General features: G+C 38.0%; 1 protein-coding gene across 2 annotated transcripts in view; it reads right to left on the bottom strand.

The window, feature by feature from the left end:
• Positions 1 to 668: 668 nt before the first annotated feature.
• plxna2 (plexin A2) overlaps positions 669 to 13,614 on the bottom strand; it is a 498,163-nt gene continuing 485,217 nt past the window's right edge. For both annotated transcript variants that reach the window (XM_087973574.1, XM_087973575.1), the window contains exons 30-32: positions 13,077 to 13,289; positions 10,705 to 10,855; positions 669 to 5,832 (exon numbers count right to left, since the gene is read on the bottom strand). In XM_087973574.1, the coding sequence (XP_087829700.1) occupies positions 5,737 to 5,832; positions 10,705 to 10,855; positions 13,077 to 13,289 (460 nt within the window). In that variant the 3' untranslated portion in view covers positions 669 to 5,736. The remainder of the gene's footprint in view (positions 5,833 to 10,704; positions 10,856 to 13,076; positions 13,290 to 13,614) is intronic.

Genomic DNA, 13,614 nt, shown 5'->3' on the forward strand with positions numbered 1-13,614 from the left:
TAACAATGCAATTTCCATAACCTGAGCCACAAAACTGCAGGATTAGGTTATTTTCCAGTGACCTTCACCGTTGTCATAGTGGAAGTGCACCCTCAGCTATCACATTAGCTAAAGCATGAATCTGATACTTTGAATCTAGATGTTGTGAAACTTGAAAGTGTTCAGAAAAAATTTACAAGGATGTTGCCAGTGTTGGAGGATTTGAGCTATAGGGAGAGGCTGAACAGGCTGGGGCTGTTTTCCCTGGAGCGTCAGAGGCTGAGGGGTGACCTTATAGAGGTTTACAAAATTATGAGGGGCATGGATAGGGTAAATAGGCAAAGCCTTTTCCCTGGGGTCAGGGAGTCCAGAACTAGAGGGCATAGGTTTAGGGTGAGAGGGGAAATATATAAAAGATACTTAACGGGCAATGTTTTCACACAGAGGGTGGTACAGGTATGGAATGAGCTGCCAGAGGAAGTGTTGGAGGCTGGTACAATTGCAACATTTAAGAGGCATTTGGATGGGTATATGAATAGGAAGGGTTTGGAGGGATATGGGCCAGGTGCTGGCAGGTGGGACTAGATTGGGTTGGAATATCTGGTCGGCATGGATGGGTTGGACCGAAGGGTCTGTTTCCATGCTGTACATCTTTATGACTCTATAAATAATGAAATCATATATTTGGTAATGTTTTATCAAGTTACCTTTATTTATCTACAACAACAGTACAAAGTGATTCGGGCTTGCAAAATAGCAGTGATTCATATTTACAATAAGTACACAATATAACAAACAGAACTAATTTTAAATTGTTGACTGCATTTTTCTAATTTTTCTTTTTTGTTTGAACTGACATTGTAGGAACTCTATCCTTTTTGCTCCGATTCACTGGAAGTATCCCAGAGGTTCACTTCGAGAGAGGCAGAGAGTCAGATTTGGAGGTCAGAGATTAAAATGGAGTGATACACTGAAGCTACTGATGCTACAGAACACTGAAAAGACAAAACCATCAATGAAACAGTGAAATTCTATGGGTTCAGGCTTACATAGCATTATGCTTATCTTTTGCCACTGTATGGGATAATAAAGCTCTTCTGAAGTTGCCTTAGTTCTACTAATATTAAGAAATAAAGTTACACAAGATCGGTTTGTGTTGCACCAAATTTTCACATGTAACCCAGCATTTAATCACTCAAAGGTAACTTCACTATACTGTCTTTTTTACCTTGACAATCTTATGAAAAGAATTGTTTGGAATTATCCTGCCTAAATTTGTTTTAGATTTTTCTTTCTGATACTTGTGAAAAACTTTCCAATATTTTCTGTATTCTGTTATCCAATCATTTGTGAATATCTGTAAGGTAACTGAGATACCTCTGCTTGTACTTCAGTTAACATTACACCATCCTTTTTCAAATGATCCAAATGTCAATTTCACATCAATTTCTGACACACTGAATCAGCAAACTTGGAATCTGAATTCTTGAGCAAACTTTCTGCACAAAGCATCCTAAAGAATTACAAATGTTATCGTAAAGATCCTGCTGGATACTTAAAGAAATGTCAATCACCAATTTGTGATGAAGGATTCAAGTATAACTGGAGTTAAGACATGGATTGAATGGTAATAATGAATGCATGCTTGCTCAGTATGTGGTGGCTGAGAAGCAGCTTGACTGATTGTTTTTAATTGCAAGCTACTGTATCCCGGCTTCTCCATTACTGCTTAAATGAGGGCTGTGATTAAACCAGAATTTAACCAGAAACCAATGTACAGTTGAGTGCACCTACTCAACATGCTAATGCAGTACGATCCAATTTGTGACAAGGTCTTGACATTCACAGCTTGTTATCAGCTCCAAATTTCTAACCAAGCAACGATACAGCTGTCCTGTTTCATGCATATCTGAGTCTAAACATTTCTTTAATCCAATCAACCTATTGCATTCTATTGGATACAACCGTATATTTTTCTTTGTTACAGATTTCAGCAATGGTTTTGTCAATGCCTTACTTGGTAAATGCTCTAACTGGTGCTCTATTGAACTAAACACACAAATACGATCCTCTATTTAACCCCTAGTCAGTCCCAAATTAGCTAAACGCCTTCAGGACATTTGTATATTATTATGCCAGTTTCCATGGATTTGGGGTCCACTCTTGGTCACCATCTGATGATTATTGTTGGAAAGGGAATAGAAGTTGAACATTAGTTATGAATAGGGTGACCCCGTAATCAACAGGCGATCCAAAAGCCATAGTAAACCACTCATTATGAAAATTTGCCATTGTATTAAGAATTAAGAGGACTACCAGCACCCAAATATCGACAAACCAGATGTTAAAAGCACCTTTAGAACAGAACTAGTGATGGAAGAAAAATTCTTCATGAAAGAAGTTAAATTGCACAACTTAATAGGAAGAGTCACCAGTTCTGCAGCTGTGGGACCATAAATATTCTACTACATTTAAGTAGCAACATATTCACAAACTACAATAGAAAAAAATTCCTGTTTTTACATTTAGGAGCGGCATGTTTGTTCGTTTCTGGTCACACTTCTAAAACATAATTTCTAATTATTATTCCCCTTCAAACATAGGTGGTATCTTTTGTCCGATATACCCTGATTTATTTCACCTGCTAATCTGTGTAATATTGTGCAAGAGTTTGCAGCCTGATTTTAGCTGCATTAATGAATTGGTTTCAGGGTTTTCATCTCACCATTGATATCCAATTGAATCTCTATCAGTAAGTTTCATTTTACTTTTTGTCTTATCCTGTCAAAGAATTAAAAAAAAAACAGGATTGAAGCTAAGTGTGAAGGACTTGGGTGTTTGCAGGGGTGGATGCGATCCAGATTTGGGTGAGTAGGCACACCACAACAGAATCCCGATGAAGCCTCGGATAGTAAGCTGCTGTTTGCTTCAGAATTAAAAAGGCAACAACAGGAAAGTTACAAGTGAAATGGGCAAAATATATGCAGTTTTGACCAAGTTCTCACGTATGAAGTTGTTCAAAGTGGATGTGAGCAGATTGAAAGAGATCATGAGAAATGTTCCATGTAAGCCTTGTGACTGCACGAAAACTCAGAAGATCCCACATAGGCTGCGAAAGGTCAGCTCCTTTGCCCTTCCATTCACACCTGCACTGGTCATGACCCCCTCCTGGACTCTGCCACTGAGCAACAGAGATTCCATGAAGGTACAGTATTCTTTATTCTTCAAGGGAGTATCTCATTCTTACAACACGAAACCGCACAGTGAAATTCTGAACGACAGAGAGGAATAACATGAGGGTGTCCTTTTAACGTGACGACTTATAAAGCTTCTCAGTCTAACTTACGATGCATATTCCCTCCAAAGTGCTGCATTACATTGGGTTACGATGAATAGCAGAGATAGGAACAAATGAAGAGTACAATTTTTCAAATGAAATTGTTAGACATTAAGTGCCATCTATCCTCGATATTGATGATCATATTGTTTTGTTACTGCTCCACGCATTAGAAACATCAGATTGAACCATGTCAAAACACCATAGACATCTTCTCACAAAAGTGCAAATAACACTATCCACATCTTTGTATTACTAGAGGACCATGCACAACAGCAATAAAAATCTCTGGGTTTTTCATCCCACACCGAGGTAAGATCAATATTTACAACGTTTATACACTTTGTGGCACTAGGACATGCACTTTTAAAACCTTTGGTTTCTTCAACGCAAAATGGAAAAAGAAAACTGTTTTGGGAAGAACTTTTAAACAATTTCTGTAGATATTTGACGTCAAGTGACTGTGCCCATTTTGCACAGATTTGTAATTAAAAATATTTGAAATAAAATCTTTGGTAGCAAAGCACACAGGAGGCTTGCTTCACACCATCTAGGTTTTCCCTCAAAATAACATAGTTTGTGCTAGAACATTTGGCAGGTGAGTGTTCACTTTACACTTTTAAATATAAATGGGAAGCAAAGCATCTCAGGTGAGCTAGAAGCCAGTTCTTCCTCATTTTGTTTCCTAACTGGCATCTTCTGCTGGGCTGACCAATAAGTGGTACTCACGATGAGCATGTTGGAGAAGCCTAGGACATTTCTGTCCATTTTTCCAAAGATAAAGTGAGATAAGGATAATAAATGACCAAGGTAGGAGGACAGAAGACAGCAAAAATGAACTAATGGGTACACTGATAGCCTTTGATGGCCTACATGATCTCGCCAGTCATCTGGGGAGAATCAAAATCTCAAAAACTAAAGCATAATTACTTGAAGTGGCAGCTTCCAAATGTCACCATTACTGCTACAAATCCACCAGCGTATGTACATGGATGGCAACAATATTGATATTCAGCAAACAACATTGCTGACTTTCAAACAGACTTGAAATTATCAAGCCATTTGCCATATCTTGATAAATCTATGATGCTCTCACTGAAGATAACCGCACTGCTCACATGGATTGACAGCTGTTTCATTTTCACCTATTTATTTAGCAGCACCACCTAATTCAGATTTTACTGACATAGGTTTTTACAAGTAACTGATGTCTGGTGAGGGATGTTGCCTCTTGAGCTGGAGTTTGAACAATAATTTTGCTTTGTTAACTCCCTCGTGGTGATTTGATTTGATGAAAAGAATGAAAAAAAAGGCAAATCTCCAGCTAGGATGAGAAATTTCTCCAATTTCCTTTCCTTTATTTCACACCACAGTTTGGTAGAAAACCCATTAAACATGTAATGCCTTGTAAAGGTGAAATTACGCACTGTGGTAGGGATCACTCAATGACATGATTGTGATTTACAGGATGATGGAACGTGTGAAGATGACAGATCTTCCAGTACAATTTCTTTGAGTTTCCTACTGAGCCACGGTATTACATTCAGCAAGTTAGAATAAAGAAGAAAGCCCTGTATGAACCTCACATTGACTATTACTGACTGTTGTTACAATATGGAAGAGTTTGGCTAAATAGCAGCACTGATGAAACCTTGTTTCTTAAAACAAAAACAGAAATACACATTTTAAAATTAAAAAAAAAATTGACAAACCTTTGGGGTGACTGCTTGTCACCCATATGTGCATTTATGATTTGTATCAGTATTGTCAAGTTCATTAATGTCCTTAATACATTATGAGGCAGGGATGGCACTAATTTCAGAAAGGCAAGATTCTGGATTCCAAGAGATACATCTTGATGCATGAAGTCTGCTGTTCTTCCTTTCTAATTTGCACTGGAAACAACTGCTGCGTCTAACCAGTTTCATTTTGCTGGATGAGCTTTTGGTTATCCAATTATGCATGTTGCTGCTGTGATCGAAATTTACTTCTTACAGCGGGTAAGGTAGAATTCCGTAGCATGGTACTGATTTTGCGTGTCCTTTCTTGCTCATGGCCACATAAACCTGCCTGCATTGTTCATTTGCATCAGCTCCTGTTCAAACTGTCAGTAAACACACCACAAATATAGCTGTAGCTCCCAAAGTTTGTTCTTTGTAAACATAAACTATTGTACTCAAGGTCATCGCACCCAGGTTGCAAGTCATCTAAAGGTAGTATTCTGAACGCAGCCATACCAGAGATAAACAAAATGGAGAGGTATCCAAAACATTTCAAAAATAAATTGCCATGCTGGCCACTTGATATTGTGCAACTTTGGACATTGCAATTAACCACAAGATCCACGCTTTACTCTCCCTATCTTATGACTTTCTCCATTGAGTTCACTATTCAGCCACGAGTTCTTGACAATTTCACTCTCAACTCTCTAGCGACATGGCGACAATCAGTTGCTCAACCTTATACGCCAGACGCTGTCTCCGTGCTTGCTCATCTTGTTCCAAGGCAGCAGTTATCTAATAAAGGGTAGAGAAAAGTGAGATGGCAACATAATCATAACAGCGTTTTTTGCAAAAGATACCACATTAGCAGTACAATAAAACAAAAAAAAAGACAGCTCAGCATTGCTAATAACACTTGAGGCTATGTTTCTTTAAAAGGTGATTGGTTATGGTTGAACACAAGGAGAATTTGGGCTTAAAAGCAAATTACTGCGGATGCTGGAATCTGAACCCAAAAGAAAAAATGCTGGAAAATCTCAGCAGGTCTGGCAGCACCTGTAAGGAGAGAAAAGAGCTGACGTTTCGAGTCTAACTGACCCTTTGTCAAAGCTGTTTGACCCTTTGTCAAAATCTGCAGTAATTTGCTTTTATCCAGTGTTTAACCCACTGTCACCTCTCTCCCAGGAATGCCTACCCTGAAGAAGTACTGTTCGTCTCTCCGAGAATTTGGGCTTGTTCTCTGGGACCAATAATGTACTCTGAGAGGTACATGAGAAACAGCACTTCGATTCACTGATAGACCAACAATGCGATCCAATGTTGTTGCTTGAGATTAATGCATGGTGGAACAATGAACCAGGTGAATTGAGAAATGCAAAGCAATGGAAGTTCAGAGCCACTTCAGGAACTCTATTTTTCATTTCTCAAGGGTGGATACATAAAAAGGTTCTCTGCTTCAACATTTCTCAATTTATAACAGTATTATTTGGGTTTATAGAAATACACAAGCTACAACACTAAAATAGCCTGTTCAATTTGTTCCAACTGAGGCTGAAGGAGTGCACCATCATATTCATCCTACAACTCCCTGAATCCCAACGTAACCAGGAAAAGTATTTTTATGAACATGTTCAGCTCAAGGGTCACTGGACTCAGCATGCCAACTGTTTTCTTCTCACAGATGCTGCGAGACCTGCTGAACTTCTCCATCAATTTACCTTTTTCTTTGTTTCAGACATCCAGCATCCACAGTTCTTTGTTTTAATATATGGCTTATCAGATCTGTGCGCTGACAATCTGTTCTGAACTTTTCACTTAGTCCCATCACCCTGCTTCCTTCCACCACAATACCCTTAAATGCTTGCCCACTTCTAAACTCTCAGGGATTTTGTTTCCACTGATATTTCAGACGGAACATTTGATGTCTGAACAGCTGGTTGGTAAAACATATATCTTTTCATCTGTTCTTTTGTTAAGTTTATAACCTGTACATACTGCCATCCTGTTGCTGGAAATAAACTTCCTCCTCCAGTTACATCAACATCTCTCAATATTTGAATACCTCCAGCAGATCTCCTCTTAAAATTGCCTGGTACTTTGGTTTCTCCATGAAATTTAAATGCCCATGTTGCTGGTTTTCTTCTGTATCTTCTCCACAGATTCAATTCAGGTCTCCCAAAGTAATGTCTTTCATGAAAGGAGCACTTGAGGACCTGGCCAAGAACTACCAACTGAGGGAGAAACTGGTGTCTTTCTCTATTGCAGTATGAAGAGAACTAGGTGATGGGAAGTATAAAATGTTCTTGACAGTGACAATCAGATTGTACATGTGTGAAAAAATAGTATTTAGTTGGGTGAATGTGAAACTAGAAGTGAGAACACAAAGGAAGCTAGTTGTTGAGAAGGTTGAAGGCAGAGAATGGAAATGTGGGAAATGAGTTAAGTCCATTTCTGAAAACCCTCATTTAAAATGAGTTCATCTCAGAATTTCTGACATGAAAAGTCATCTTTATCAGAACAGGGATCGTGAACAGGTACAGAATAAAATCAAAAGGGTCGATAGAATGCTGAATTTAGAGAATTAGAGAACAAGGGGGTGGAAATCATGCTTCAATGATACAAAACCCTAGCTAGAGCACACTTGGAGCCCTGTAAGCAGTTCTAGCCACTGAGCCTTAAGAAAAATATATAGACTTTGGAGGAGCCAGGTTTACTTTAATAGAGTTGTGTTTCCTGGAAATTATTAAATTAATGGATTATCCAATTGAAGTTTCCAACACTTCACATTTAACAAATAGGTGTAAAGCGTTGCAGTACAATAACCTTATAACAAAGAAATTTATTAACTACTGAAAAGGAAAGTTTCCAACATAGTTTGCAGCCTTTAAAATGTAGGACAAGATTGTTATCGCTGCCAAGGTTGTGTCTCTGGCACAGACAATTCTGATAAGAAACAAAAGCAGAAATTGTTAGAAAAGCTCAGCAGGTCTGGCAGCATCTGTGGAAAGAAATCAGAGTTAATGTTTTGATCCCAGTGACCCTTCTGAACCCGAAACATTAACTCTGATTTCTCTCCACAGATGTTGCCAGACCTGCTGAGCTTTTTCAGCAATTTTTGCTTTTGTTTCTGATTTCCAGCTTCTGCAGTTCTTTTCATTTTTGCTTCTGATAAGACCGGATCTCAGGAACATATATAAACCAATTGTCTGAGCATTAATAGACAGGCTCGCAAGAGAAAGAAATCACTTCAGACAGGCACGTGTTTTGCAAAGTAATACTTGCAAACTACAGTCCTTGTTTGCAGAAGCAGCCAGGAAGGGGCTTCCCAACCCCTTCGCTAGTCAGTTCAAAAGGATGGATTAAAAGGAAGATAATGCTGCAAGCAAAGCACATAAGAGACTGCAACCAAAACCACTCCCACATTTCATTGGTTGCAGGCATTCCCTGTCTCTTTTGTTGATGCATCACATTCAAAACGTTGCTTTTAGTGGTCTATTTAACAAACTATTCTAAAATTACTTGACCTTTTCTGGATAAACTATGACTCCCAAACCTCAAAACCAACCCAGTGTAGGCAGAGAAAATTTGTTTTTGCTATTTGGGAGCTGAGGACCAGACAGCGTGGCCTAAAATTAGAGTCAGATTTTGCAGGAATGACATTAGGAAAAGGAAGGTTGAAGTTAGGAGCTCTCTTCTGCAAATGGTAATTTATGTCAACTCAATTGTGATTTCAAAACTGGGATTAATAGACCTTTGAATGCTAAATTTATTAACAGCTATCATGCAAAAGTGGATATATGGAGTTAGGTTAAATATCAACTGTGATGTCAATGAATGGCAGGACAGGGTTGAGGGGCTTTTTAAAAATTAATTCATGGGATGTGGGCATCACTGGCTCGGCCAGCATATATTTCCCAAAATGGCAGTTAAGATTCAATCACATTGCTATGGGTCTGGAGTTACAAATAAGGACAGCAGAGCACATAAGGTTGGCAGATTTCCTTCCTAAAAAGATATTGGTGAACCAGATTTGTTTTTAAACCAGTAGCCAATCCCTGTTGTGATATTCATAGGTAACTCAACAATTGCTATGGTCTTCTGGGAGTAGAAACAGAGTCTTGTACTTAGTAAGCCAATCAGGAACAGTGATGGGTATATTAATCCAATTTTCTTCATGGGAGTGCTCAGATAATTGGAATTGCCTTTCTAAACTCTCACGCATATCCATTGTGCTATTGAAACTAAATTACTTTAAAGCCTAAAGATAATTCTCCAGATCAAATAAGTCATTCTCAACTTGTTTTCACCTTTGAAATAAAACCCTACTTTTAGTTTACTTGTGGCCTGAGCATTCCAATTTTGGCAAATTATTAACAACACACTCACACTTTGCATCCGTACAGAGAATATTGCAAACTATGTGCAACATGTGTCTCTCACAATGACTTTATGTAAGTTGGACGTTTACAAGCACATGTGACAATTGCATGTGAGGGAGTGTGTGTTCCCAGAGTTTTAATTGGTATACCACCTTCATATGCAAGTCAAAATTCACCCATAATAATATATGCCCTGAGAGAAAGATAGTCTGAACATTCCTAATGATATTATCCATCAGATTACAAAGCACGTAGTGCTGGTCTTTATCTGCAGCAGACACCAGATGAAGTAAAATATAATTTTGCTTTGTTCTGGTGCAAATGATACTCAAAAGCTTAATATGCTACTAAAGAATAGCTAATGCAAAACCAACACTCCAGATAACGAGCATAAAATGTTGAGATCTGTGATAATTTGTAATAATGAGATTTTTCTATATTACTACCTGTTTGTGCGGTGAAATTACAGTTTGAGTCAGTGGATAGAATATTAAATAATGTTCATTAACACTGCTAATGAAGTACCACAAGGACCATCATTTACTTGTGCACAGAAATAATGATTATATCTTTCTGTTGGTTTCTTCACCAATGCATAGTTAAAGGCCCAATAGAAGCCCCATGAGAACTACTTCAGAAATGATTCAGAAGCCAGATACTCTAATTTCTCCTCCAGTCAAGAAGATGGCTGCATTCAAATTAGCAGAATACAAAAAGAATAATCCTTGAATTATTAAGTTTTCGATTATGTTCTCGAAGCATAAACAGTCTGGTAAGTAAAGACTCCCAAGGTTTAATCGAGCTGCTATGGTACAGCAGTCAGGGGGATAATGACAGGGCCAGTGCCCCAGGTCCCAAGGTGGTTTACGATTGTAAGTAAAAATGACTTTGTGATGAAATCAGAAAATGAAAATGTAATAGAAATAAGCTGAAATATTAAAATATGGTCTTTTAAGTTGAGAAAAGGCAGATTATATTAACATTTCCATGGTGTAAAATCAGACTTCAATTATAATCAAGAACAAACAATCCTGTACAAGCAAAAATAATGTTAAATGTATTTTAAAATTCATAGATCTTTATATGACAAAGTGTGCAGGCATTTTCAAAATTCAACGGAATAAGATTTGGGTGTGATGGTTGTGTTGTGGGGGGTGGAGAGGCAGTGGGTGGGAGGTGCATGCTGGAGTTGAAGACACCATTGATTGATGATTGGCAAACTATTAAATATACACTAGGGCATACTTTCTCAAGCCAGTATACTAGTCAGAGAATTTTGAACACTAACCTCTTCACTGTATTTGGTAACGTAAGAGTAGATTTCATTCAATGCACTCAGCATGTTAAACTCATTGACATGCAAACGGGATTGTTCTGCCAGGTAAGCATTCATGTCTTGATCGCTAATTGCAGACATTTTGGCAATATCAGCGTAATACCTTTAAAAAGAAAAATGTGTTTCACTGGCAGCCTGTTCACAATAATATAAGCAGTAACACTCGATTAGTTATTTATTCACCATATGGAAATGCTACAGATAAATGAACGAAAGGAATTGTATGAAAATTAACTTCACTTTGGCAGAGACATATTGGTCAATATCTACAAATCACATACCAATGGGATTCTGCAGCCAAATTCAGCCACATGAATCTGAGCATAGAGTTTTTTCACTAACAAAAAGCTAGTAAGGTGCAGTGTTTAAAAAAAAGTTTGAAAAATCTACACAGACCGTGATACATTGAGTTTCTACCCAGAGTCAGATCTATTGCTGCACTAGGAAACTTTTATATTCAGAAATGGTCACACAAAGATAATACTTGGTCTGTTGACAGCACTGAGTCAAAGAATCAATTGTGGACAAACAGACCATTGACGTAAACCTCAGAATAATTATATTTTATGGCATGTGCACTGACGAATAGGGAAAGAGAATCCAAGCAGACACTGCCCTTGGCCACATTTGCATACAAATGGGAAAAAAATTGTGCAGCCGCAGAATACAACTGTGATTAATGACAACAATGAAAAGTGCCCCCAGACATCTGGAGTGCCCTAACTCCACCAAGTGAAATCACATTGTCAGCAGCTTTCAGAGCTCTGCCTTCCAGTTATTTGAATGGGGAATACGGAGCTACATTCATTCATTAATTAATCCCCATTTCTGAATCTTTCATGTCCCTTATGAATTTTGAAATGTGGATTAATTGATCACAGGCAACCCAAAGCTTTTGAAGTTAATGTTAATGTGTTTGATGAGTGGGTGAGACACATTTATAGCAAACCAAGACAAATGAAGCAGCAATTTTTTTTTCTTGAAGCCAAAAGCCCACCTACATACGTTTTCCCACACACAGTCAGGAAGTGCTTTGCAACATTCCCGTGTAAGTCATCTCCATTTAGAAACAGAGAAATGCAATTTAAACTATTGAAAATTTTGGTTAAAACCAACAATGACAAGCCCAAATCTTCATAAGTCGCAAGTCTGTAGTACTTGTATCTGATTAATGAGGACTGCAATGAAATAAAAAATAAATTTCTACTAAGTATGCTCTCCTCTAGAAATGGTCGCCATGATTTGGAAGTGCTGGTGCTGGATTGGAGTAGACAACGTTAAAAATCACTCAACGCCAGGTTATAGTCCAACAGGTTTATTTGGAAGCACTAGCTTTAGGAGTGCTGCTCCTTCATCAGGTGATTGCCCAACCTGTTCAACTGTAACCTGGTGTTGTGTGATTTTTAATCTTCTCTGGAAAGTTATTAGTCCTTCACAAACAAACAAGCAATGAGAATCTAAATAATGTTAACCTCATTTTATGTTGAGAACAGTATACATATAGGCACCAATAAAAGACAGAAAATGTTGGAAAAAGATGAGTCATAATTAACCCGAAATATTAACTTTGTCACTTTCTCCATAGATGCGAAGAGACCTGCTGATTATTTAGCATTTTCACTCGTCATTGCAGACTTCCAGTAACCATAGCATTTTGCTTTTCCATTGTTGCCTAGGGACTGAATTCTATAAAGTGGGACTGAATCAGAAATCATTCTGGTTACAATAGAACATGACGCTGTGAATTAGTTAAAAGAATTGATTTTGAATTTTCATAATTTTGTTGAATGGAATATTCACAGTGAAAATGTCAGAATTCCCATTAACTTAAATGGCAGAACACTAGTGTACAAATGCGTTGAGAGAAAACACTGAATCTCGGGACATTATAGCACCATGTGACACATAAAATGATAGCTTTGCATTACATACTGATCCAGAAGTCAACTTAATTTAAACAGTTAAACCTGGTTACGACAAACTACCAGGGACTGTCAAAGCACTTTGTTTAAAAAAAAATTGCATTAATGGGTTCATCACAGCAAGTTCTGAAACTGTTCTAATAAATATAATGGAACTTCAATCGAGATCAGTAAAATTCACTTTGCTCTGGTGAAAAGCTTGCAACAACAGGGTTTAATGGCAAAGCTCCATTTCTCACTGCAGTATGTCAGTTTCAATCTGTTAATGGCACCAGCTAACAAACATTTTCCATTAAGCAGCACTCAATCCCTATGTTATCAGTTATAACTCCTGCCATGTTCTTTAGACATGAATGAAGTCTGATAAATACTGACCCAGCATTGATGCCAGTATACACTAACCTTTCAACCCAGCTCTTATAGTTGGGAATATCCTTGGCATATAGCAATTTGTTCGATGGAGAGTCCTTGCCGAGTCGATGTTCAGATGTTGAACAAGAGTCCATGAAGGTCTGTGCCACAACAGATAGACACGCATCTGTAATACTGCTCTTGTGAATGTCAAACACGAATTGTGGATTCTTAATCACGTTCACCCAAAATCGTAATGGTAAACTGCAAAACAGAGGAATATTAGGATTTGAAGGTACTCTAATCACAAGGAAACCACAATATAGAAATGTAGCAATGCAATATCTGACAACATCTATACAGAGTAGTTGAATTTTGATCATGTAAGCACATATAATGCTGGATGATCCCCTGTAGCGTTGCACACGAGGAGTTAAAGCTAAGTACAGCATTGAGGCAAAGCTGAGTGTATAATTGAACTCTGGCACAGCAACAGATTAGAGGAGGAGGAACATGAAGGAATTAAGTACAGCAGCAAAAGGTGAAACTATCTAAAAGCTTGGTGGGAGGAATCTGGGGAGACAATCTC

This window comes from Chiloscyllium plagiosum, unplaced genomic scaffold (assembly GCF_037043375.1).
Source record: "Chiloscyllium plagiosum isolate Xiang-an unplaced genomic scaffold, Cpla_swu_hap1 HiC_scaffold_26, whole genome shotgun sequence".
Lineage (NCBI taxonomy): Eukaryota > Metazoa > Chordata > Chondrichthyes > Orectolobiformes > Hemiscylliidae > Chiloscyllium > Chiloscyllium plagiosum.